The following is a 23,064-nucleotide window of genomic DNA, read 5'->3' as shown; positions in this document are numbered from 1 at the left end:
ATCGAAGGCTATAATCCACGCTTTTTGAGGAAATTTTGAGGTTTCAGGACCTGGTGGCGAAAAGTGTTGAGACCCTAGGGATATATCTCGGTGTCATATAATGCCGTTTGAAACCATGTATGATCATTATATGTTGTCATAAACGTCCGTGGTAAGTTTGAGTTTACGAAATCACTACAAGTTGTAAATAGGTAAAATGACCGTTTAAGGGCATATTGGACGGTTCCACCGACCCAATTTGACTCCCGGAGGATATTAGGAACCATGGTAAACATCTCGGCAATTTTTTATTTTCGGGTGAAAAAAGTCAAAAACATACAAAATTGAAGGCTATAATCCATGCTTTTTGAGAAATTTTGAGGTTTCGGGAACCGGTGGAAAAAAAATCTTGAAACCCTAAGGGATACATCTCGGGGTCATATAATGCCGTTTGAAACCACATATGATCATTATATGTTGTCATAAACGTCTGTGATAGGCTTGAGTTTACGAAATCACTGCAAGTTGTGAACAGTTAAAATGATCGTTTAAGGGGATATTGGATGGTTTGACCCACCCAATTGGACTCTCGGAAGGTATCAGGGACAATGGTAAACATCTTAATAATTTTTATTTCCGGGCGAAAAAAGGTCAAAAAATTACAAATTGAAGGCTATAATCCACGTTTTTTTAAGAAATTTTGAAGTTTAGGAGCTTGTGGCGAAAACCTTGAGATCCTAATGGAGATACATCTCGGGCTCATATAATGCCGTTTGAAACCATATATGATCATTATATTTTGTCATAAACGTCCGTGGTAGGCTCGAGTTTACAAAATCGGTGCAAGTTGCGAACGGGCGAAAAAAGGTCAAAAAATTACAAAATTGAAGGCTATAATCTACGCCTTTTGAGGGATTTGAGGTTTCGAGGTCCGGTTGTGAAAAGCTCTGAAACCATAAGGATACATCTCATGGTCATATAATGCCGTTTGAAACCACATATGATCATTATATGTTCTCAAAAACGTCCGTGGTAGGCTTGAGTTTATGAAATCGGTGCAAGTTGCGAACGGGTAAAATGACCGTTTAAGGACATATTGGATGGTTCTACCGACACAATTGGACTCCCGGAGGATATTAGGGACCATGGTAAACATCTCGGCAATTTTTATTTCCGGGCGAAAAAAGGTCAAAAAATTATAAAATCGAAGGCTATAATCCACGCTTTTTGAGAAAATTTTGAGGTATCGGGGCTCTGTGGCGAAAAGTGTTGAGACCCTATATCTCGGTGTCATATAATGTCGTTTGAAACCATATATGATCATTATATGTTGTGATAAACGTACGTGGTAGGCTTGAGTTTACGAAATCAACGCAAGTTATGAACGGGTAAAATGACCGTTTAAGAGCATATTGGATGGTTTCACCGACTCAATTTGACTCCTGGAGGATATTAGGGACCATGGTTAACATCTCGGCAATTTTTATTTCCGGACAAAAAAAGGTAAAAAATTACAAAATTAAAGGCTATAATCCACGATTTTTAAGAAATTTTGAGGTATCGGGGCCCGGTGGCGAAAAGCCTTGAGACCCTAAAGGATACATCTCGAGGTCATGTAATCCGTTTGAAACCACATATGATCATTATATGTTGTCATAAACGTCTGTGGTAGGCTTGAGCTTACGAAATCACTTCAAGTTGTGAACGGGTAAAATGACCGTTTAAGGGCATATTGGATGGTTCCACCGACCCAATTGTACTATTGGAGGGTATTAAGGACCATGGTAAACATCTCGACAATTTTATTTCCTGGCGAAAAAAGGTCAAAAAATTACAAAATTGAAGGCTATAATCCATTTTTTTTAGGAAATTTTGAGGTTTCGGGGCACGGTGGGGAAAGCCTTGAAACCCTAATGTAATACCCGAATATTTTATGATTTTATATATAGTTTATATTTATTTATTAAATAACTTTCCTATTCTCATATTTTTATCTTAGGGTTCGGAAAGTTTTAAAACCCTATTTTAATTTAAATATGACTCTTTATTTTTTTAAGCGTATATAAACTATTTAACCCTAATAAGTTTTTGATATATAATAAAGTGCAGCCGTGTCTTTGCTTTTAAGAGTTCTTAACTTCTTATTGACTTTGTTTATTTTGTTGGTGCGTGAAAATCAATTCACCAAACACTTCCACCTCTTTAATTATGGATATACAATTATCACTCTATATGAGATCAAATTTTGTATCTTTGCTTATTAATTTGGAGTGCACTATGCGTGATGTGACTGATGTCTTGGATCGCTACCCAAAATTCACAAGTTCGGCAGCCTTCGTTTATTTTTTTTTTGAACCGAACGGTAATCACACAGATTTATTTTAGAATTGTTTGTATAATTATTGCTTTATATTATTATTGTATAATTGGATATTCATATGCTTGAGTGTATATATATTTGATTGACGTATATAATTTTATGATATGATCTGATTTAATTGTCTTGTTATTATTGTTATATTGATTGATTGTGTTATTTTTCTAGGGTTTTTAATGTTATTGCTATAGGGAGTATTGTTCTTGAGGTTTTAGGGTTATTAATGCAGAGTATTATTTTTTTGGGTAGATATGATTATATTTGGGTTATTAGTATGTGTTTTAAGATTTGAGATATTATGAACCGAATTGTTTGTTATTTATTTGGGAGCATGTGCCATTGTTGAGATTGTTTATGAATAATTATTTGATCGATGTGTGAGATCAAAAGGTTGAGAATTACTATATTTTATTATTGGTTTGAGGCTCGGCGTTATAGACCTTAGTCCTTGACATGTTGGTAATGAGATAATGATCATAAGTTAAGAATGAGGTACAATCATTATTATTTATTTTTCTATAGTCCCCTACAGTGGGAATTGACCCGTATGTGGTCTGGTTCAAGGTGTTTATTTTCTGGTTATTGAGAGTATTCAAGTTTTTATACTTGTTGGTTTTATTCGAATTACCCATGTCCAAGGCTAGGTATAGAACAATGAGCATGGCACACTTATGGGATAGATGAGTTAATTGAGTAAAGGAATGAATTACTAATATTCGAGGTTGGATCTAAAGGATATTTGCAGAGTACACAGTTTTAACCCTTGAGGTGTATATGTGTAATGTAGTTTTGAACTACATTGTATAATAAAGCTAGTAATGTTGATCATTCTATTATTCCTTGTATTCTGATATGTGGTGATTACTCAGCTTTTGCTGACGTGTGTGTTATTTTGTTGTGCTACTTGTGTTTGCGGCCATGTCTTTTTTCTTATGGTGGCCCTGCGACGATCTATTTTGGAATTTGTCCTTAATGGTGAGCAGACAAGATTGTTTTAGCAGGTTGATCAAGTGATCGTAGCTAAAGGAGCTCAAGTGATCGATTAGTATGCTATAACGAGTTTATACAGTTGTATAAATAGCTCACCTAGTTTATTGGGTTGTAATTATTGGGATTTTGTAAGCCTTAACACTTGACAGATTGTCGAGTGTGGCGGTAATACCTCCGATTTAGGTGTATGCTTCCGCAAATTTTATTTAAAGGTTGTTTGTTTTTCCTTTATTTATTGTTTATTATTAGTTAGTAAATCGGGGGTGTTACACCTAAGGGATACATCTCAGGGTCATACAATGCCGTTTGAAACCATATATGATCATTATATGTTGTCATAAACGTTTGTGGTAGGCTTGAGTTTACGAAATCACTGCAAGTTGTGAACGGTTAAAATGAACGTTTAAGGGCATATTGGATGGTTCCACCGACCAATTGTACTCCCGAAGGATTTTAGGGACCATTATAAACATCTTGGCAATTTTTAGTTTCGGGCGAAAAAGGTCAAAAAAATTACATAATCGAAGGCTATAATCCACGCTTTTTGAGGAAATTTTGAGGTTTCGGGGCCCAGTGGCGAAAAATCCTTGAGACACTAAGGGATACATCTCAAGGTCATTTAATTCCGTTTGAAACCACAATTGATCATTATATGTTGTCATAAACGTCCGTGGTAGGCTTGAGTTTACGAAATCACTACAAGTTGTGAACGGGTAAAATGACCCGTTTTAGGGCTTATTAGATGGTTCCACAGACTCAATTTGACTCCTGGAGGATATTAGGGACCATGGTTAACATCTCGGCAATTTTTATTTCTGGACGAAAAATGGTCAAAAAATTACAAAATTAGAGGCTATAATCCACGATTTTTGAGAAAATTTTGAGGTTTCGGGTCACGGTGGCGAAATTTTTTTGAAACCCTAAGGGATACATCACGGGGTCATATAATGCCGTTTGAAACCATATATGATCATTATATGTTGTCATAAACGTCCGTGGTAGACTTGAGTTTATGAAATGTGACACAGGTAAAATGACCGTTTTAGGGCATATTGGATGGTTCCACCGACCCAATTGTACTCCTGGAGTGTATTAAGGACCATGGTAAACATCTTGGCAATTTTTTATTTCGGGCGAAAAAAGGTTAAAATATTACAAAATTGAAGGCTATAATCCACGCTTTTTGAGGAAATTTTGAGGTTTCGGGACATGGTGGCGATAAGTCTTGAGACCCTAAGTAATACATCTCGGGAGTCATTTAATTCCGTTTGAAACCACATATGATCATTATATGTTGTCATAAACGTCCGTGGTGAGCTTGAGTTTACGAAATCACTTCAAGTTTTGAACGGGTAAAATGAACGTTAAAGGTATATTGGATGGTTCCACCGATCTAATTGGACTCTTGGAGGGTATTAGGGGTCATGGTAAACATCTCGGCTATTTTTATTTCCATGACTCGGGTACAGGTTCTAGATGGGTTGGGTTCTAGTTCGGGTTCAGATTGTTGTAAGGTCGGATTAAATCGGTTGAAGGTTACTCTCAGGTCGGGAGCAGGTTCGGGTTCAGGTCGGATCAAATCGGTTGTCGGTTAACATATGATCAAATTCAGGTCAGTTTTTATATATTACTCCGTAGAACTTTAATCCAAATCACACCCGATATTTATCTTCATTTTTAATTACCGTTAAAATTAAACAAGATTCTTGTTGACTATGATGAGTCATACATACTCCGTTTAAGATTTCTCATCTAGAAAAATCCGTACTAGTCTTTGGTTTTATCCACCGACCCACAACTTTCCCATTTCCTTCCTCCATATCCAAAACCAAAACCAAGTGTCATTTCCGTAATTTTACCAAACTCTAATACCCTTTTTTCACTCTCACTCCCTCTTATAAATACCCCCTTCACTATTTCATCACCTAACATTATCCATTATACACCCAATTTTCATTTCTCAAATCCTATCCAAAAAAAAATATCACCAACCTCAAAAAATATCTTCAACAATGGATGTTCTTCATCCTCAATCACCTCCAAGATCATTAGCATCATCCAGATTAAATCCTGACGCTCCGATCTTCGTCCCGATGAAATCGTATCAGACGGTCGAGGATTTCTCCGATCAGTGGTGGGATCTCGTTCACTCTTCTCCCTTTTTCCGAGATTACTGGCTTCAAGATTGCTTTGATGATGTTGTTGATGATTTTGATCTCCCTGATTTCGATGACGCCTTCGAAGAACTTCATCCTCCTAAACGTAACGTTTTTTTCTCTCTTTTATTTGATTTTTTAATTCGGTTTTGATATATGCAGCCGTAAGAGCTAACTATAAGCACTAAATAACAATCGTTTTAAATTTATGACAAAATTACGTGTTAGTGAGTCTGTCGGTGTTATTATTAAAATCAAGTGTCGATTGGTGTAATTAATATTTTAATTTGTGATTTTTCAGCGGAGGAGAAGGTAGCGGTGGCGGCGGAGGAGGAGAAGAAGAGAGAGAAGGAGCTGATATCAATGGCGGCGTTGAAATGGATTGGATCGAATGGAAAAGCGGTGGAAGCGCCGAAATATTGCGAGAAAGCGCCGAAGGTTGTGAAGAGTGTGAAAGTGAATCCAAGGACGATTCATCAGCCGCGTTAGATTGAGTTGATGTTGAAGAGCTTTAATTTGTTCTTTTTAATTTTTCTGGGTTTTTGTATAGAGGAAACTGTTGATTTAGTTTATCTGACTTTGATTTCGCAGTTGTTTATTTGGTTGATTAGAGTTAAGTTGTTTTGATTTGATCTAGATTCTGATGAAAGTTTAGGCTTTCGTCTTTGTATTTTGTAATAACGCTCTTGTTTTCGATGATCAAAATTAAAAGTAAACGAAAGGTTAGAGTTCAAACTTTGATTTGTGATATCAAATGTGTTATTGTTATGTGTTAAGTAAAATAGTTATGCTGTGACTGATGCGTTAAGAATATCGGAAGTGAAAACACAAACATTTGATTTAATTATTGTTTCGGGTGAAAACAATGGGACCTTGCCGAAGGTCCAATGAAGTGGTGAAGACTGGGCTCGGTCCAAGTGATGTTGGGCCGAGGATTTCCTGCACAGCAAACACACGTAAACTAGCCTCGGGGGTGTTACCGAGGAAGGCCCCTCCGATGCTAAAGTCAGTACAATGTGTAGAGAGAAAGCTATGCCAGAGAATTAATTGCTTGAGGCTTTGTGTGTATGAATCTGTAAAAATGTAATATTGATGGCTTTTATACCTTGGCATATATGGGAGAAGTGGGCTTTGGCCCAATTGACTTGCCTTGTGGACTGATCTTGACTTTAGCATAATTGGAGAATTGAACCTTGACCTTGGGTTTTTAATTGGATCATTTAATGACTAGGCCCAATTGAACTAAATTGGACCCAAACAACTTGCCCCCCAGACCCGATTTGGAAGTATGACGGGTCGGGTTTAACTAACCAGAAAAAGGAGGGAAGTAAATGATTTAATTAATCCAAAAAGTTTGAATTTAAACCGCAATTAATGAAATAACGGCGGCTGGATGGATAATTTATGGAAGTTGGACGGATAATGGGTGGTTAATCAAGAGGAGATGTGTTTAACGGTTACTTAGTGGGGTATTTAAGAGAAATTAAAGGCGCGGACTCCCAGAATTCCCATTTCTGGAAATATAAGCAAGAGAACCGCTCTCTCTCTCCTCACTTCTTCACAAACACGAACTCCGACTTGCGCAAAACCCTTGAATCCGCATCAAAACTTCCTTGAATCCCCGAGAATTTAAGCTTAGAAACTGAAATTCGTCATTCCGAACTCATAGATCGGCAAATTCCGCTTCAAAATAAGGTAATTTCCTTTGATTTTGTTTGATTTTCTTCGAATTCGAACTCTTTCCCCTTTTTTCGACTTTTTCTTCGAAACTCAACAACGGTGAGAGGAGTTAGAGGTAGAGCCCGTGCTCCAAGAAGGGCAAGGCAATTCCCCGATCCCAGGAACAGGACTGGGACCTGGAACGGACAAAGAGTGGGGTCTGACCCTGCTGAAGGAATTAGGGCGACTCCAATTTCATCGGCGCCTCCTGAAGGAACGGAGGAACCGAGCGTTTCTGGGCGGGACGAAGAAGTTCCCGCCGATCTTTGGGATGTTCTCCCCGGATATCAGGAATGGGAGGACGCTGAAGTAGCCTCAGCCATGATAAAGAACTGCCCCTACCCTTGGTGGGTAAAGCATGCCGATGTGTATCGGTTTGCTGAACAGACTGAGCTGCATTATGGCATCATGGAGGCTGATGGGTATTGGTGCAGAATGCCCGTTGCATCGGACAGAATCCATCGTCCACCCCCGGGGTATGTGGGGGTGTACACCAGACAGCTTCAGTATGGGCTGAGGTTCCCTTTGGACTTATTTGTCCGAGATTTGCTGATTCACTACATGATCTCCCTGTGTCAGCTAACTCCTGTCAGCATCCAAAGGGTGATGACATACTTATGGGTCTACAAGTTCATGAAATACATCCCCAACTTGCACTGCTTTAAGAAGATCCATAAGCTGGTGCCGAATATCCAGAGTGGACATGGGGATCATGGTCCTGGGTGGTTTCGGATTGAGTCTCGGCCTGGTTATCTGACAATGTGGCCGAATGATTCTTCGGATAAGGAGTGGAGAGGCCAGTGGATCTGGGTTAGGGCGCCCACAGATCCAGACCATCCTTTCGTCTTCAGCGCTCCCCGATACCTCTCCCTCCCTGACCCAGAAATGCTCAGCTTGGGCCCTTTAGAAAACGATGGCCAAGGAGATCGTAATCTCGATCAGGCCAACATTTTTGGGAAGGCTGATAACCCAAGGGGGAGAGGTCGTCTGAAGACCATTCCGGCAACTTGGCTCCCTGATAACCATTACATCTTTCAGGAGCATATGCTTGCTGCTGTCGGCCTCAGCCGAAAGTTTAGAGATGGTAAGCTATTTCGGCTGGGGCCGAAGCCTTTTATTTTTATCTTTTTGCTTTCGCATTTATAATTTATTCAGCGTTTTGATGTTGCTGAACTGACTTGCGCTTATTTTCTATGTTCAGTGCTGAACGAGATCACTGCCAAGGTTGACTACGAACGTCTCGGCGTTGACCAAAGGAGGACAATCCTGAACCGAGCCCCTTCCATTACTGAGTCCAAAGATCGCGCTGTTCACTTGGACTCAACTCACTTTCAGATAGAAGCTTCTGCCCTCTATCAGCGGCAGAAACCCTGGTGGAAGAAGAGAGATCCTTGGAGCCAGTTGCTGGACGAGGAACTCGAAGCTGCTCGTACTGCCGAAGAGGTTGCACGAGCTGCTGAAGCTTTGGAAGGAGGAGAAGGGTCCTCCAGGACTGCTGAAGAAGAAGCAGCGGCAAGGGCAGCTGAAGAAGAAGACGAGGCTTTGCTGAAGACCTCGGTGAGTTATACTTAGCTTTTCAGGCTTCAGAATTTCTTGTTTTATTTTTATTTTTTGCTCACGTTCTTCCTGCCCCCCTGTCTTTTGCAGTCTGAAGAGACCAAAAGACGAAGAGAAGGGAAAGCTCCTGTTCGTCCCGAAGATCAAGTCCAGGAGGAATCCGAATACTCAGAAATGGACGAACAGCCCCTTCGAAAAAGGAGAAGACGGATGGCCATCATCGGCCCTCACGACTTCTAGACAAGGCCGATGTCTGTCGGCATAAGCATAAGGGAACCTGAGGAAGGTGGTGGATCGCCGAGGGTTCCTCAGCCACTACCCCAGTCCCCGCCGAAGACCCCTCCACCACCTCCTGAGATGGAGGTGGATCAGAAAACTCCCGATCCCAAGGGAGGGGTTCCAGCAGAAGAGGTTCAAGAAAGTGCCGAAGGGCACAATGCTGAGAGTGCTGAGAAGCCCGTTGCTGAGGGTTTCTCAGCTGATATCGCCAGGGAGGTTGAGGCTTTCGTCCTCAGCCTGAAGAAGAAGTAGAGGTCATAATCATTGACTCTGCTGAGAAGGAAGAGAAGGCTCCTGAAGAAGAAGATGCTGAGCCCTCTAAGGTTCAAGAAGCTCCTGAGTCTTCCTTCCCTCCATTCCAGACGCTGCATTCTGGAGAGATGGGTTTCTCGGCCCCCCGAATTCCAATTCCAGATCATATATGGGACCTCATTTGGGGCCAGAACCGAGAAAGTGCTGCAGCCTACTTCGGCAATTTCGCTGGCTTAACCGAAGTAGATAGGGCGAGGATCTAGTCGCTGAAGGCCACTGCTGGGATGGGCGAATCCAGCAGATCAGTTCCAGACCCTGCAAGGTCGAATCAACTGCTGATGATGCAGGTAAATCCTTATCCTTGTTTTTATTTTTCAATTCAGCTCTTCAGTTCATTTTTTTTTAACTGAGTTGTGCCTCTGTTTCCAGTTTGTGCACAATCAGACTCTCACTGTAGAGCTGATAGACTCCCTGCAAGACAGGGTCGACGCCGCCGAACATGCAAGAAAGGTGGCAGTCGAGGAGCTGAAGCTTGCTCAGCTGAAGCAAGCAGCAGCTGAGGAGAAGCAGAAGGAGGGGGAAGAATACGAGAAAAAGGCTGCTGAAGCCCTCCAAACCTTCTGCGCTGCAATGGAGAAGGAGGTTTTTCCCCCATTGATAGAAGGGGAAAACTTCCTTCGGGATCATCTGGGAGTGGACATCTCCAAGTTCAAGGCTGCCATTGAGAGCCGAATTCGAGGAGCTGCTGCACAGGCTGAGGTGCAACAAAAATTAGAAGCTTTGGAAGCCAGTAGAATGGCTGCTGAAGAAAAGCTCCAAGCTCAAAATGTCCAACTCTCAGAGGCTGCTACTGATGCTGAAGCTGAGAAAGCCAAGCTTCAAGAGGATGAGGATCAGCTAAGGGTCAAAGATGATGAGCTGACCCAAGTGAAGACTGAAGCTTCAAAGGTTCAGCAAGAGCTGAACGAGCAGAAGGATGCCTCCTCCAAGCTCGCTGAAGAGCTGAACCAATCCAAGAAGGACTTGGAGGAGGTACAGAAGAAGCTGGCAGACGCTGAAGCCCTGCTCAAGGTCCGTATCTATACTCAAGAGGAGTATGATATGGGTTTCAAGAATGGGTTCAGAGTGTGCCGAAGACTCTGTCTTCATGTTGAGCCGAAGCTGGACTGGTCCCAGTGTGCTGAATGGGTCCAGGATCCAGAGGATCCCCATATGAAGTTCCCCACTCCTGTTGAAGCTGAGATCCTTGCGGCTGAAGAAGCCGAAGAAGAAGAAGAGAGGAGGGAACTTGAAGCCGAACAGCGGGAAAGGGAGGCTCAGCAGGGTGCACAGCCTGCTTCATCTGCTGGAGCTGAGGCCACTATGGGACCCAGCGCTGCTGATCAGTCTGATCCTCGGGCTGAAGCATAGGAACTCGGGCAGTCGTCTGCAGAATCTTGCGGTTCATCATGCGCTCAACTTTAGACTTGCCGCTTCTGAAATTTTTTGCCTTGTTTTTTGCTTCAGCTTGCCTTGATGTACAAACTGCTTTATCTGTTTTTGCATGTACTTCGGCAGCTGTATTTTTCCGCCTGTGGGCGACTGCCGATATTTCATTATGTCCTTTGAACAGTCTGAACTTTGTAGCTCGTTTTCTGAGCATTTGAGCTTTATCTGATGCATTTTTCTTCAATTGCTTTGTCTTATTTTGAATGCTTTACTGTTTCTGAACTTGAGAAATTTCGCAAAAATTTGCTAAGTACAAAGCTTTCAGCTCGAAGAATTCTGCTGAAGATAAACTTGCACTGATAGTGCTTCTTGTCCCCCTTAGTAATCTGAAGACTCAGGTCTTTGGATTACTGAGTTGGGTTTCTGTCTATCTTTAAAAATGGATATCTGAAATACAAGGCGAACTGAAGGCAATGTTTCAGATAATGGCTTTCTGGGATACAAGGCTCAGTTAAGGCAATATCCCAGACTTGTCCATGGACTCATGTCTTTGGAGAACAAGTCTTACTGAAATTTAACTTCAGCTGAAAGACCAGAGTTCTTTAAAAAGACGAGTTTGTCAGCAATCTGAAACCCAGTTACCCGAAGGCGAAGGTTTCAGACGAGGCTGAATAAAAACCCTTAAAGAGTAGATAGAATGAAGAAAACTTGAAAGAATAAAAAGTTGCAAAAATAATAGAAATGGTGGCTCTGAAGCCTTTCATTAATAATTCAAAATGTACTTACAAAGATTGCTCTGCCCCGAAGGGTTTACACATGATATTTCTTAAGTACATCAGCATTCCAGTGATTTTTCAGCTCAGTTCCATCTAACTGACGAAGTCTGTATGTCCCTGGCTGAAGCTCATCATAAATTTCATAAGGTCCCTCCCATGCAGCTGAGAGTTTCCCATGGATTCGGCCTTTCTGAACTGCAGCAGCATTCCGAAGGATAAGGTCTCCAATTTTGAGAGGCCTTGCATGGACCCTTCGGTTGTAAAATTTGCTGATTCTCTGCTTGTAAGCAGCCATTCTGTCTCGGGCTGAGTCTCTCACTTCGTCAAGGAAATCAAGGGATTCCTTCATAAGTTGCTCGTTCTCAGCCGAGAAGTGGTGCACTCTTAAACTTTCAAAGCCGATTTCCACTGGAAGAACGGCTTCGGCACCATACACCAGCTCAAAAGGTGAATAGCCCGTTGCCTCTTTTTCAGTTGTCCGAAGCAACCAGAGGGTTCCTGGGAGCTCCTCTATCCACTTAGACTTTTGATCTTCAACCCTTTTCTTCAAAGCATTGAGGATTTGTTTATTTACAGCTTCGGCTTGGCCATTACTTTGTGGATGACAAACTGCTGAATATGCCAATTTGATGTCGAACTGGTCTGTGTACCGCCTCAGCGGTAAATTATCAAATTGCCTCCCATGATCGAAGACAAAGACCTTCGGAATACCGAAGCGAGTGATAATGTTCTGCCAGATAAATTTCCTGACAGTTTGCTCTGTGATGTTCGAAGCTGCTTCAGCCTCAATCCATTTGCTGAAATAGTCTATGCCGACTATTAACCATCTTTTTTGGTAAGGTGCATCTGGAAAGGGTCCCAAAATATCCAGCCCCCATTGGGCAAATGGAAGCGGATTTAGGATCGGCTGAAGGTCTCTAGCCGGCTGATGGATGACTGGTGCGAATTTTTGGCATTTTTCGCATTTTCGGACCAGCTCCTTAGCGTCCGAGATCATGGTGGGCCAGTAATATCCGGCCCTCAATGCCTTGTGGGCTAGGGTCCTTCCCCCAATGTGGTTTCCACAAATGCCGAGGTGAATTTCCCGAAGGATGTAATTTGCATCTGTTGGTCCCCAAATTTCAGCAATGGGGCTGAGAAGGACTTTTTCAGAAGCTCTCCTCTGAAGACGATGAACCTTGAGCTAGTTCTCTTCAGCTTGGAGGCCAAAATTCTGTTTTCGGGAATTTCTTCCCGAAGCTTGAAAGCTAGGATGGGGTCCATCCAGCTGGGCTCTGGGTCGGCGCAGCACACTTCAGGTGCTTCGTCGACATTTCTTTCTCGGCGCACTTCCACATATACAGATCTGTTCAGCTCGGTGAGAGTTGAACTGGCAAGTTTGGAGAGTGCGTCGGCTTGAGCATTCTGACCCCTTGGGATCAGCTGCACTTCAAAGGTCCTCAGCTTTGCAATTACTGATTTGATCTTGGCAAGATAAGTTATCATGGAAGGCTCTTTGGCCTCGTAGCTGCCACCGATCTGATATGCAACTAGCTGAGAGTCTGTTTTCAGACAGACATGCTTCGGCTTCCAGAGAGATGCACAATTCTAGGCCTGCGTTTGCTGCCTCATATTCAGCTTCGTTATTCGAAGCCTTGAAAGAAAATTTGAGTGCATACTCGAAGGATTTGCCTTCGGGAGAGGTTATCACTACCCATGCCCCCGAACCATTTACGGTGGAGGATCCATCCGTAAACACGGTCCAGATTTTGTTTTCATCGTCTAACGTCTCTTGGTACGAGCATTCGGCCAAGAAGTCCGCTAGAGCTTGAGCCTTGATGGCTGTTCTCGGCTGGTAGCTGATGCTGAATTCAGTGAGCTCGAAAGCCCACTTGGCCAGCCTACCGGATTTTTCAACTTTGCCGAGAACTTTTTCCAGCGGCTGATCAGTTAAGACCACTATCTGATGGCAATCAAAGTAGGGCCTCAACTTCCGAGCAGCTACCACTACTGCAAAGGCAACTTTTTCAAGTAGAGGGTAACGAGTCTCGGCATCCGTCAGAGTGTGACTGACGAAGTAGATCGGTTGCTGAATTTTATTTTCTTCCCTCGGCAGCACTGCACTGATGGTAGCTGGGCTAATAGCTACGTACAGATACAAAGTTTCCCCCTCCACTGGGCTAGCCAGAGTTGGGAGTTGAGCCAGATGCTCCCGAAGCTGCTTGAAGGCCTCTTTTTGCTCCTCTTCCCAAACGAGCTCTTTTGTTTTTGGGAGTTTCAAGGCTTTGAAGAAAGGTAGTCCCTTGTCCGCAGCTCTGGAGATGAACCTCGAGAGGGCTGCCATTCTTCCGGTGAGCCGCTGAACGTCCCTCTTTGTTTTCGGCTCAGGAAGATTAAGAGCTGCTTTGACTTTGGAGGGATTGGCGTCAATCCCCCTCTTGCTGACCATGAATCCAAGGAATTTCCCTGACTTCACGCCGAAGACACACTTCTTCGGATTCAGCTTCATTTGATGCTTTCTTAAGGTGGCGAAGGTTTCAGCCAGGTCCATAACATGGTCTTCAGATTTTTTGCTTTTGACGATTGAATCGTCAACATAAACTTCCATGTTTCGGCCTTTTTGATTGGCGAAAACCTGATCCACCAGCCTTTGATAAGTCTCCCCCGCATTTTTCAATCCGAAGGGCATCATTTTGTAATTGTACACCCCGGCGTTCGTGACGAATGCCGTCTTTGCTCGGTCGTCGGGGTGCATGAAGATCTGATGATACCCCGAGAATGCGTCCATGAAACTAAGCAAGGCGTGGCCACTCGTCGAGTCGACTAGCTGATCGATTCTCGGCAAGGGATAGAAATCCTTCGGACAAGCCTTATTTAGGTCCGTGAAGTCAACGCACATTCTCCAGGTACCATTGGCCTTCTGAACCATCACCACATTTGCCAGCCATTCTGGATATTGACAAGGCTCGATGAAGCCTGCGTCCAGCAATTTTTTGACCTCGGCTGCGATGTCTCGGTTTTTATTTGCGGAGTAATTCCGCTTCTTTTGCTTGACCGGCCGACACGTTGGGTCGACGTTAAGCTTATGGGAGATGAGGTCTGGACTTATCCCAGGCATATCGGCTGCCGAGAAAGCAAACACATCTCTGTTGTCCCGAAGGAGTTGAATAAGTTCGCAACGGGTGCTCGGATCGAGGTCCATCCCAATTGTTACACATTTCTCAGCATCTCCTTCGGTCAACTCGACCGTTTCAGTCTGCTGGTCCAGGTCCATTGTTGATGGACTGGACTCTTCACAATCTGGCCTGCTGTCTATATCAGCAGGCGTCCCATACTTTTTCTTCTTTGGCTGGCTCTCTAAGTCTTTCGGCTCAGATGAAGAACTAGCCTTTTCTTTTTCTGACCCTTTTTCTTTGGGTACAGAACCTTGGGCCGAAGCACTTAGACCTTTTGGCTTCTTTGTGCTCGGCTCTCTTTCTTTTTCTTTCTCCTCCTCATCCTCATCGTCGTCGTCTGGGCGACCAGTGGATGGCTTGAGGTAGTTGCACTTTCGGACTTCCTTTTGGCTGCCCAGGATCCTTTCGGGGAAGCCGGCGTCTGAAACGTAGACCATCAGCTGATGATAAGTTGAGACAACCCCTTGGATCTCGTGAATTATGGGTCTCCCCAAAATCACGTTGTACACTGAAGGAGCGTCGATGACCAAAAATTCGGTCATGACATTCCTAGCTGCTTCGTCGCAGCCGATGGTGACAGGAAGTAGAACTTTCCCGTCAGGATACTGGGTAGGATACCGGCGTAAGGTGCTTGGGATTCAGCCTGATTTGATCATAGGCCTTTCGGAACAAAATGTTTGCTCCGCTACCACCGTCAACTAGAACTTTGCTGACGTCGTGGTTGGCCACCGTGGCGATGATCACCAACGGGTCGTCGTGAGGGTACGTCACCCCCCGGCAGTCAGCGGCTGTGAACGTCATGTTCGGCACCGGTGACTGGGGTGGCTGGACATCAGCATGATTCACCTGGTGGGTCAGAGCCCTGAGGTGACGCTTGTGCTCCCTCCGAGAGCATGTTCCTCCCGAGATAACATGGATTGGAGGGAATTTTCCTTCCGCAGTTTTGCTGTTCTTTCGGGGGAAGTCGATTTCTTGCCGAGAGTCTTTTTCGGACTTCTCAGCCTCTTTCTTCTCGCGGTGATCCGCGATATATTTTTTCAAGTATCCTTCCGGACCATGTCCTCGATTTGGTCCTTCAGCTGGATACACTACTCAGTGTTGTGTCCCGGTGATTCATGGAACTCACACCACTGATTCTTATTTTTTCGCTGATACCACTCGGGGAGCGGTCTCGGCTTTCTGTAACTCTGCTCCTCCTTCGTCACACTGTAGATCTTAGCGCGCGGAAGAGAAAGCGGAGTGTACGATTCATATCTGCCCGCGAAAGGAGCAGATTTTTCTTTCTTCGACTCGTTGGCCGAAGATTGTTCCGAGGCTTTCGCCTTTCCCTTTGCCTTCTGGCCTTGGCCTTCAGACGAGGGTGCTTGTTTTTGTTTCCCTCCCCCAGATTGAGGTTGGGTTTTTGCTTTGTTCCACTCTTCAGCTCGGATGAATTTATCCGAAGCATTCAATGCCTCCTCCAAGGTCCTGGGTGAATTCATGACCATGAAGTCAGAGAACGGCCTAGTTCTGAGGCCGTGCTGAAGGGCGAAAACTGCCAGCCCTTGGTCCAGCTGAGAAATGCTGGATGACTCGTTGCTGAAGCGAGTCAGATAGTCTCGGAGGCTCTCGGCCTCACCTTGCTGCAGTCCCATGAGCTCTGCAGTAGTCTTCTCTCGGCGATTTGCCGTGGAAAACTTGCTCTTGAACTTGGAGAACAGATCGTCCCACCCAGTAATTGAGCCTTCTTTAACTCCCTTGGAGATCCACGCTTGCGCGACCCCCTTGAGAGTGGTTGGGAAATACTTGCACCAAGTCGCCTCGGACCTGGGGCAGAGATGCATGTGAGCCTCATATGAGGCAATGTGGTCCTTCGGATCCGAAGTTCCATCATAAGTAATGTGCGACGGGATTTTAACCGTCGGCACATGAGATTCCAGTATCCATTGCTCGAATGGAGAACTGGAGGGCAGCATTACGGCCTTGCCCTTATTCCCAGCCGAAGGGACCGCGTTCCGCCCTCTCAGAGAGGTAGAAGTGGTTTTCGTCCCTGGCTGGGAGGTCTGGGCCTCGGCCGCAGGGTAGGAAAGGCGGCTGTGCACGCTCCGTTCCCTATCGCCGAGACGGTCGTGAACGCTTCGGCGAGCAGTTTCTGGCCGAGAGGCAGAACTGCTGCTTTTACGGGTTCTGCTCGTAGTGAGCTGAGTGGAAGACTCCCTGAAGAAGTGAGAGTTCCTGTTTCTCTCCCTCTCGGTTCTCCAGGTATCCTCCTCCCATTCGCCAAGCTCCTTGAAAGAGGAGAGTTTCCCCCCTCCTGGCCGAGGCTCCTCCGCTGGTTTCTGGTTTGCGGAGGGGTTCGGTCGCGTGGAGGTGGTATGTTCTGGGCCTTCATGGCTTCCATGAGGACCGCTAGGGCTCTCACTACCTCCTCCGAGTTGGGCCCTGTCAAGGGTGTCCTCGGCTGAGAGCGAGAGTAGGTGCGAATGCTCCGGGATTGGCTCCGGGCATGAGATTGGGTCCTTTGACTGGACCGGTCGTCCTCATTTGACCGAGGCGGGCTCGGTGGATGATTGGACTGGATGATAGGAGATTCGGATCTCTCCCTAGGCTCCTCATGAGAGTCGGGTCCCGCGGAGGGGCTCCTATCCCGAGGAGGAGACAGGCTAGAAGTGGGGCGTTCCAAGGGACCCCCTCCTAGTGACTTTCGGCGCTTTCTCGGAGGAGAAGCACCGTCGTTTTTGTTTCTTGCAATTCTTAGCCATCAAAAACTAAGATTGAGGTAGAACGATTGAAATTGGCTTAAAGATTTTTTGAAAGTCTTCCCCACAGACGGCACCAAATTGTTTCGGGTGAAAACAATGGGACCTTGCCGAAGGTCCAATGAAGTGGTGAAGACTGGGCTCGGTCCAAGTGATGTTGGGCCGAGGATTTCCTGCACAGCAAACACACGTAAACTAGCCTCGGGGGTGTTACCGAGGAAGGCCCCTCCGATGCTAAAGTCAGTACAATGTGTAGAGAGAAAGCTATGCCAGAGAATTAATTGCTTGAGGCTTTGTGTGTATGAATCTGTAAAAATGTAATATTGATGGCTTTTATACCTTGGCATATATGGGAGAAGTGGGCTTTGGCCCAATTGACTTGCCTTGTGGACTGATCTTGCCTTTAGCATAATTGGAGAGTTGAACCTTGACCTTGGGTTTTTAATTGGATCATTTAATGACTAGGCCCAATTGGACTAAATTGGACCCAAATAATTATGATACGGAGTAATTTGCGAGTAAAGATGTTTAATTCAAGAAATCAAGCCTTGTGTCAAAAAAAAAAAAAAAAAAAAAGAAATCAAGCCCGTTGGCCACTTGGCCCCTGGTAGGATGTGAAGTACTGTGGACTAGGCTGCTTTGAGCTCGGGTTCCTACAAAACCCGAGCCCGAACCCATCATGTGGTCTTGAGTCTCTTCATTGTTTCAGTAGGCTCACTAATTAACCATCTTAGACTTCTTGTGCTTGTTTTATTTTATCTAATGAAATGAAAACAAAATGTTACAAATACGGCAGAAATACTTGCGTGGACCTGGTCCACAATAATATTATTGTGGACCCGAGGTCTATACACACACAACTGACATTACATTGAACATAGTGACCCTTATTTTTAATATAGTAACCTTATTTTTGACATAATAATCTTTATTAAAAGTTGTATAACGTTTAATACTATTTTGAACTTGAAGTACGACGTTATGACCCTAATTTTAACATAGTGACCTTTATTATTTATATTGACCTTATAAAATATTTCATTAAAAAAATTAACTTCTTATAGCCTTATTACCAAAATGACTTTTATTTTCAACATAGTGACCTTCATTTTATTATAGTGACCTTTTTTTTTTATTAATAAAACAACCATAGTTTCTCTAATGTTAGTGGTCCATAATACATTAGTGTGAACCAGGTTCATTTAAGAATTTTTGCAAATCCGGAGTATATTTTGTATATTTTATCGGAGTAATCGAAGTAATCAAACTAATTATGAAACGGCTTACAACTCACTAGTCACTACATGACATAAGCCCAAAAATTAACCCATAACGGACTTGTCATGATCATTTTAAAGAGCTAACCGATTCAACACATTCTAACCAAATGTAAGTGACAATGACTGTTAGAGACTGTGTACTGAAAATCAAATACTACAGTAGTAAAATGGTACAGCAAAAAAAAAAAAAAAAAAAAAAAAAAAAAAAAAAAATATTAGGGATATAACCGAACACCAAAAATTAGTACTGTAGGTAAAAATGCAAAGAGGGAAAATTAGGAGGGAAAAAAACAATTAAGTTGGCATTTGAAATGGGTAAATTTTCGATTTGATTCATTCCTTTTTTTTTTTTTTTTTTTGACAGGAAATTCCCTCCATACAATAAATTTCTACAGAGCTATTTTCCCTCTACGATGCCAAAGGGAGGAGGAAGAAGCCGAAAATCATCGTCTAATGGTCAACCCACTTCTTCAATTATGGTTTGATACTCTATTTTCCTTTCTTTCTTTCTTTCTTTTTGTTGCGACATTTTTAGTATGAACTCTTATGATTTCAATATGTGTTCAAGTTTTGAATTTATAGAATTTGATTGTCAGAATAATTAAGATTATGCAGTGTAATTTGCAATTTGTATAGGAAATTTGCACAATTGATTTAATTTGTGATTTGAAAAGCTTTCATATTAATTTTTCAATATAGGGTGTTTGCAATTGTGCTACAGAATGTATTACGAAGTACTATATGTCTATATCTTTATGTGCCGTAAATGTAGTTTTGAGCTTGTTCATTTGGTTAAAGTCTTAAGGGAGTGATACCTAAGAACCATGTGCGCCCCATCAATCTTTTTCCCTTTACGGCATAAAAAAAAATAGGAAAAAGAGAAGTTTCTAAATCTTGATGTTATGTTGGTTCAGTCTTGATTTCATAGAATCATAGACACATGTTGAAGTGTTGAACTATTTAAGAATAACAATTGTGTGGATTATCAACAAATTTTATTGAACAATTGTGTGGAGTATTAACTGAAATCGCGCAATGTATACTTATTATCCTGTTCTTCTGTACCTATCTCTGCTTAATATTAGCTGCGTTTACATAGGTGAATGATCAACCTCATCAACACAACTCAGAGGATGTCTGGTCTCAGCCAAACTGGCCACCGCGTCTAGAGAAAGTGTTTGTGGAGTTGCTACTCGAAGAAATAAAACTTCAGTATTTTGAAGTCTGTGCTACTGGATTCTCTGAGCAAGTTTGGGATCATGTGTCTGAAGAGTTCAGAAAAGAAACTGGTTTAGATTATGACAAGAAGGAGCTCAAGAAACATTTGGCTGTGTTGAAGAAACGTTATCGTATTGTGAAACCATTATATACTCACCCTGGCTTTGGCTGGGACTATCGGCGAAAAATGGTAGATGTAGATGATGAAATGTGGAAGGATTACCTCAAGGTATGCATCATAACATATAATCTGCTGTTTGCTGTCAACATATAAATACTCTGCTTGAAACTTGTCAATTTTATTTACTGGTGGACTTACATGACAGTTTTAGGCTTGTATTCAACTAGAAAACCCAATTTGTTAAAGCTCGATTATATTTTTAGGGTCTTGAATACAATTTTTCCAATCGAAAATAGTATGAAAACAATTCCCGGCTTAATCAACTGATATGACAGGTTTAAGTGAACTGAATATGTATTGGTCTCATGCAGGTGCATCCTGAAGCTGCACCTTACCGAAAGTATAAATGTCCACTCTATAATGATCTATGCACACTATTTACAAAATCTAGAGCTACTGGACAGTATGCTATATCATTTGGAGGTGGGGGGATTACTCGAGTTAATAACTCTAGTGCACGAGGCAGCAACAACAAACGTAAATCTTCTCAACCATTGGATTCGGCTCCTGGGAAGAGAATGGCACTGCTACTCAGAATACAGGAGTAGGCAGCACAACCAAAAAAGGAGCAGCTTCCATTCCTGATGGTAAATGCATAATCTACTTGGACTGATTATGCTTGGTTATTCTCTCTATTAGTGAAGACATAATTTTTATTATTTTTTTTTCTTTTGACATAGACGATGCACCTTAGTGTTTATTTGTGGTTGCAGTAAATTAAAGGAACAAGGTTTAATATTTGTAATTATGCATATGTAGTTTGCTTGTGATAATTTATCTTAACCAACAATTAAAATTAAAATTAAAATTAGCCAACAATTGACTGCCTATCAAAGCCTTATTCTTGTAGTCAACATGAAGTAAAGAACAAAAGTTTGGAATCCTCTAAATTATAGACCTTTCTGTTAGAAATATATGAGGCCATCAGCAAGCAGACAACACCGGGAAGATAAATTGGGATCAAAATTGTAAAATCAACAAGATCTGAATTGAATTACACTACATGTTACATGTATATACTACTGCATAGTTCACCCATATGCTGTGAGAATTAGCTAGAAAGATTCAGAATTCTTAACAAAATGCAGAAATAACATCACATATATCCTGCTGACACATTGGTTGATTCTTCGCGATCATCCCAACTGCTAGCTGTCTTCCCAATTTTATGGATCACTCGTATCACCTCCTCCTCTGTGACATTACCCGTCACTGTGACTTTGTTAAGCCTTGTATCGATGTTGTAAGTTTCAATATCTAAACCAAGAAAAAGGGGAGAAAATCAACAATATAATAATGAAGTAGTGAAACAGAATTTCCTGAAAACAGGATGTAATATTGAATTTTTCCAGTGTTATATCATCCTTTACCTTCAATCTTCTTGATGGCCTTTAAAATTTTTTTGATGCATTCATCACAATGCAATCCCACCTTCAACTCAACCATCTGAAAATGACGCCGAAATAATGGTGTTAAGTAATTAAAGATCATACAATAACTGAACAAGGAAAATAAGATTCATACTTACATTTGTCATAGTTGATGAATTGCAATATACAAGACTCTTGGTCTAAGAAAGAGCTAAGAAAATTAGAGAACACTGAAAATTGCTAATGTTTTTGCATTTGTTAAGGCTAATACCTGTATATAAACATGACCATGAAGCCTGAGGTGGGGCATTAGATTCTTCTTTTCTGGTGATGATAATAGTAGTATAATCAACTTTAGGTAAAGGTGAAAAATTCAATTTTATTCCTGCTTTTTGGACTTTAAATTAGGATGGTTCTTTCATACATACGCGTTTTATTATGGAGTACAGTTGAACAATCATGAGCAAGCAATTATATGCATCATATTCACCTATCATACTCATTTATTGTAAGGCCATCTTAGACATGTATATACTCCGTATATAAGTATGATGGCTTGATTATGTATACAGAGTAAAACGGCCATCATAAGTTTTGAGTTTTGACGTTCATCTACGTAGTATTTTATTCAATTATTGGTCATGAGTAAAAGGTAATACACGCGATAAGGGCCTGTTCACTTACGTTGAAATTCAGTTCAGTTCAATTCAGTTCAGTTCAGTTCAGCTTCTAATTTCCTTCTCTTATAAAATATTCATTTTAGTTCAGTTCAGTTCAGCTAAGTTCAGTTCAGTTCAGTTCAGCTAAGTTCAGTTTAGTTCAATTCAGTCAATGAAAACAGGCCATAAGTCAATTTCAACAATATAATCACTTCAAAATAAACTAATTTTACCAAAATTTTCAAATAACTAGCAATAAGTATATTGTACGAGCTTATTTATGTTTTTTTTTTTGTTCAAATCCTACTCGACTTATTACTTTTGAGTTGTGCCAGTTGATTCCCCAAATGGGGGTATAATCGTCTTTTTAAATACTAGTGGAAGGATACATGTGTCTTTTCATGTACTAGTTGAGGGGTACATGTGTAACTTTCTCACCAAACAATAATAACAAAGTTGCAAACAGTAATTGGACACCTCACCAAAAGTACTGAACAAATGACCACACTTTTTCAATATATTTACACAAATACCACCAGATTAACAAAATTTCGTTATCTGCCAGATAAACTTGTATTTTCCAATTACTTTTATAATTTTGGAATTATGTTGTTAAGGGTTTAACACATCTTATAATTTTGGAATATGTGTTGTTAATGGTTTAACACATTTTATAATTAGAAATGATGAATAAAACCTTCTACTAGAAAAGCGATGCGACTAAAAAAGCGGAGGAAGTATAAGAAAAGACATAACGAGGTCACAATGTCTCATGCAAGACGCCTTGAAGCCCTAGACTTGGTGTTTTTTTTTTTTTCGGCCCATCGATCCAAAATTGTACGTATTGCTTATTGTTTATTTTCTTAACTTAATTAATTGTAATGAACACGTCTCTATATCATATAAGAAGTAAGATCTTGTAGTATTTAGGGTATGTTCACATTTACTGT

General features: G+C 41.9%; 2 protein-coding genes across 3 annotated transcripts; one reads left to right on the top strand and one right to left on the bottom strand.

Annotated features, from left to right (window-relative positions):
* Positions 1 to 5,267: 5,267 nt before the first annotated feature.
* Positions 5,268 to 6,237, top strand: LOC145594737 (protein EARLY RESPONSIVE TO DEHYDRATION 15-like). The gene is made up of 2 exons (XM_081651072.1): positions 5,268 to 5,608; positions 5,804 to 6,237. The coding sequence occupies exons 1-2, from the start codon at positions 5,359 to 5,361 to the stop codon at positions 5,989 to 5,991; spliced, it is 438 nt and encodes a 145-aa protein (XP_081507198.1). The 5' UTR covers positions 5,268 to 5,358; the 3' UTR covers positions 5,992 to 6,237.
* A 14,792-nt stretch (positions 6,238 to 21,029) lies between these two features.
* Positions 21,030 to 21,930, bottom strand: LOC145595666 (copper transport protein ATX1-like). 2 transcript variants are annotated; one of them, XM_081652086.1, is made up of 3 exons: positions 21,727 to 21,930; positions 21,456 to 21,531; positions 21,030 to 21,342 (listed from the first exon to the last, which is right to left on the bottom strand). In XM_081652086.1, exons 1-3 carry the CDS (start codon positions 21,763 to 21,765, stop codon positions 21,182 to 21,184), a joined length of 276 nt encoding a protein of 91 aa, XP_081508212.1. In that variant the 5' UTR covers positions 21,766 to 21,930; the 3' UTR covers positions 21,030 to 21,181. The 2 variants fall into 2 exon arrangements, with proteins under 2 accessions (XP_081508212.1, XP_081508213.1); XM_081652087.1 differs by having other exon boundaries at positions 21,614 to 21,731.
* Between the last annotated feature and the right edge of the window lie 1,134 nt (positions 21,931 to 23,064).

Source organism: Chenopodium album, chromosome 19 (assembly GCF_948465745.1).
Source record: "Chenopodium album chromosome 19, dcCheAlbu1.1, whole genome shotgun sequence".
In the NCBI taxonomy this organism is placed as follows: Eukaryota; Viridiplantae; Streptophyta; class Magnoliopsida; order Caryophyllales; family Amaranthaceae; genus Chenopodium; species Chenopodium album.
The sequence above is the reverse complement of the archived record's forward strand: the minus strand, read 5'-3'. Positions and strand labels throughout refer to the sequence as shown.

Bases quoted from the DNA above. Each gene is read 5' to 3' on its own strand.
- LOC145594737 (XM_081651072.1), top strand. From the start codon at position 5,359: ATGGATGTTCTTCATCCTCAATCACCTCCAAGATCATTAGCATCATCC. The intron at 5,609-5,803 runs GTAACGTTTTTT...GTGATTTTTCAG, and splicing joins AGAACTTCATCCTCCTAAAC to CGGAGGAGAAGGTAGCGGTG.
- LOC145595666 (XM_081652086.1), bottom strand. From the start codon at position 21,765: ATGCCCCACCTCAGGCTTCATGGTCATGTTTATATACAG. The intron at 21,532-21,726 runs GTATTAGCCTTA...CGTCATTTTCAG, and splicing joins ATGGTCATGTTTATATACAG to ATGGTTGAGTTGAAGGTGGG. The intron at 21,343-21,455 runs GTAAAGGATGAT...TTCTTGGTTTAG, and splicing joins GGCCATCAAGAAGATTGAAG to ATATTGAAACTTACAACATC.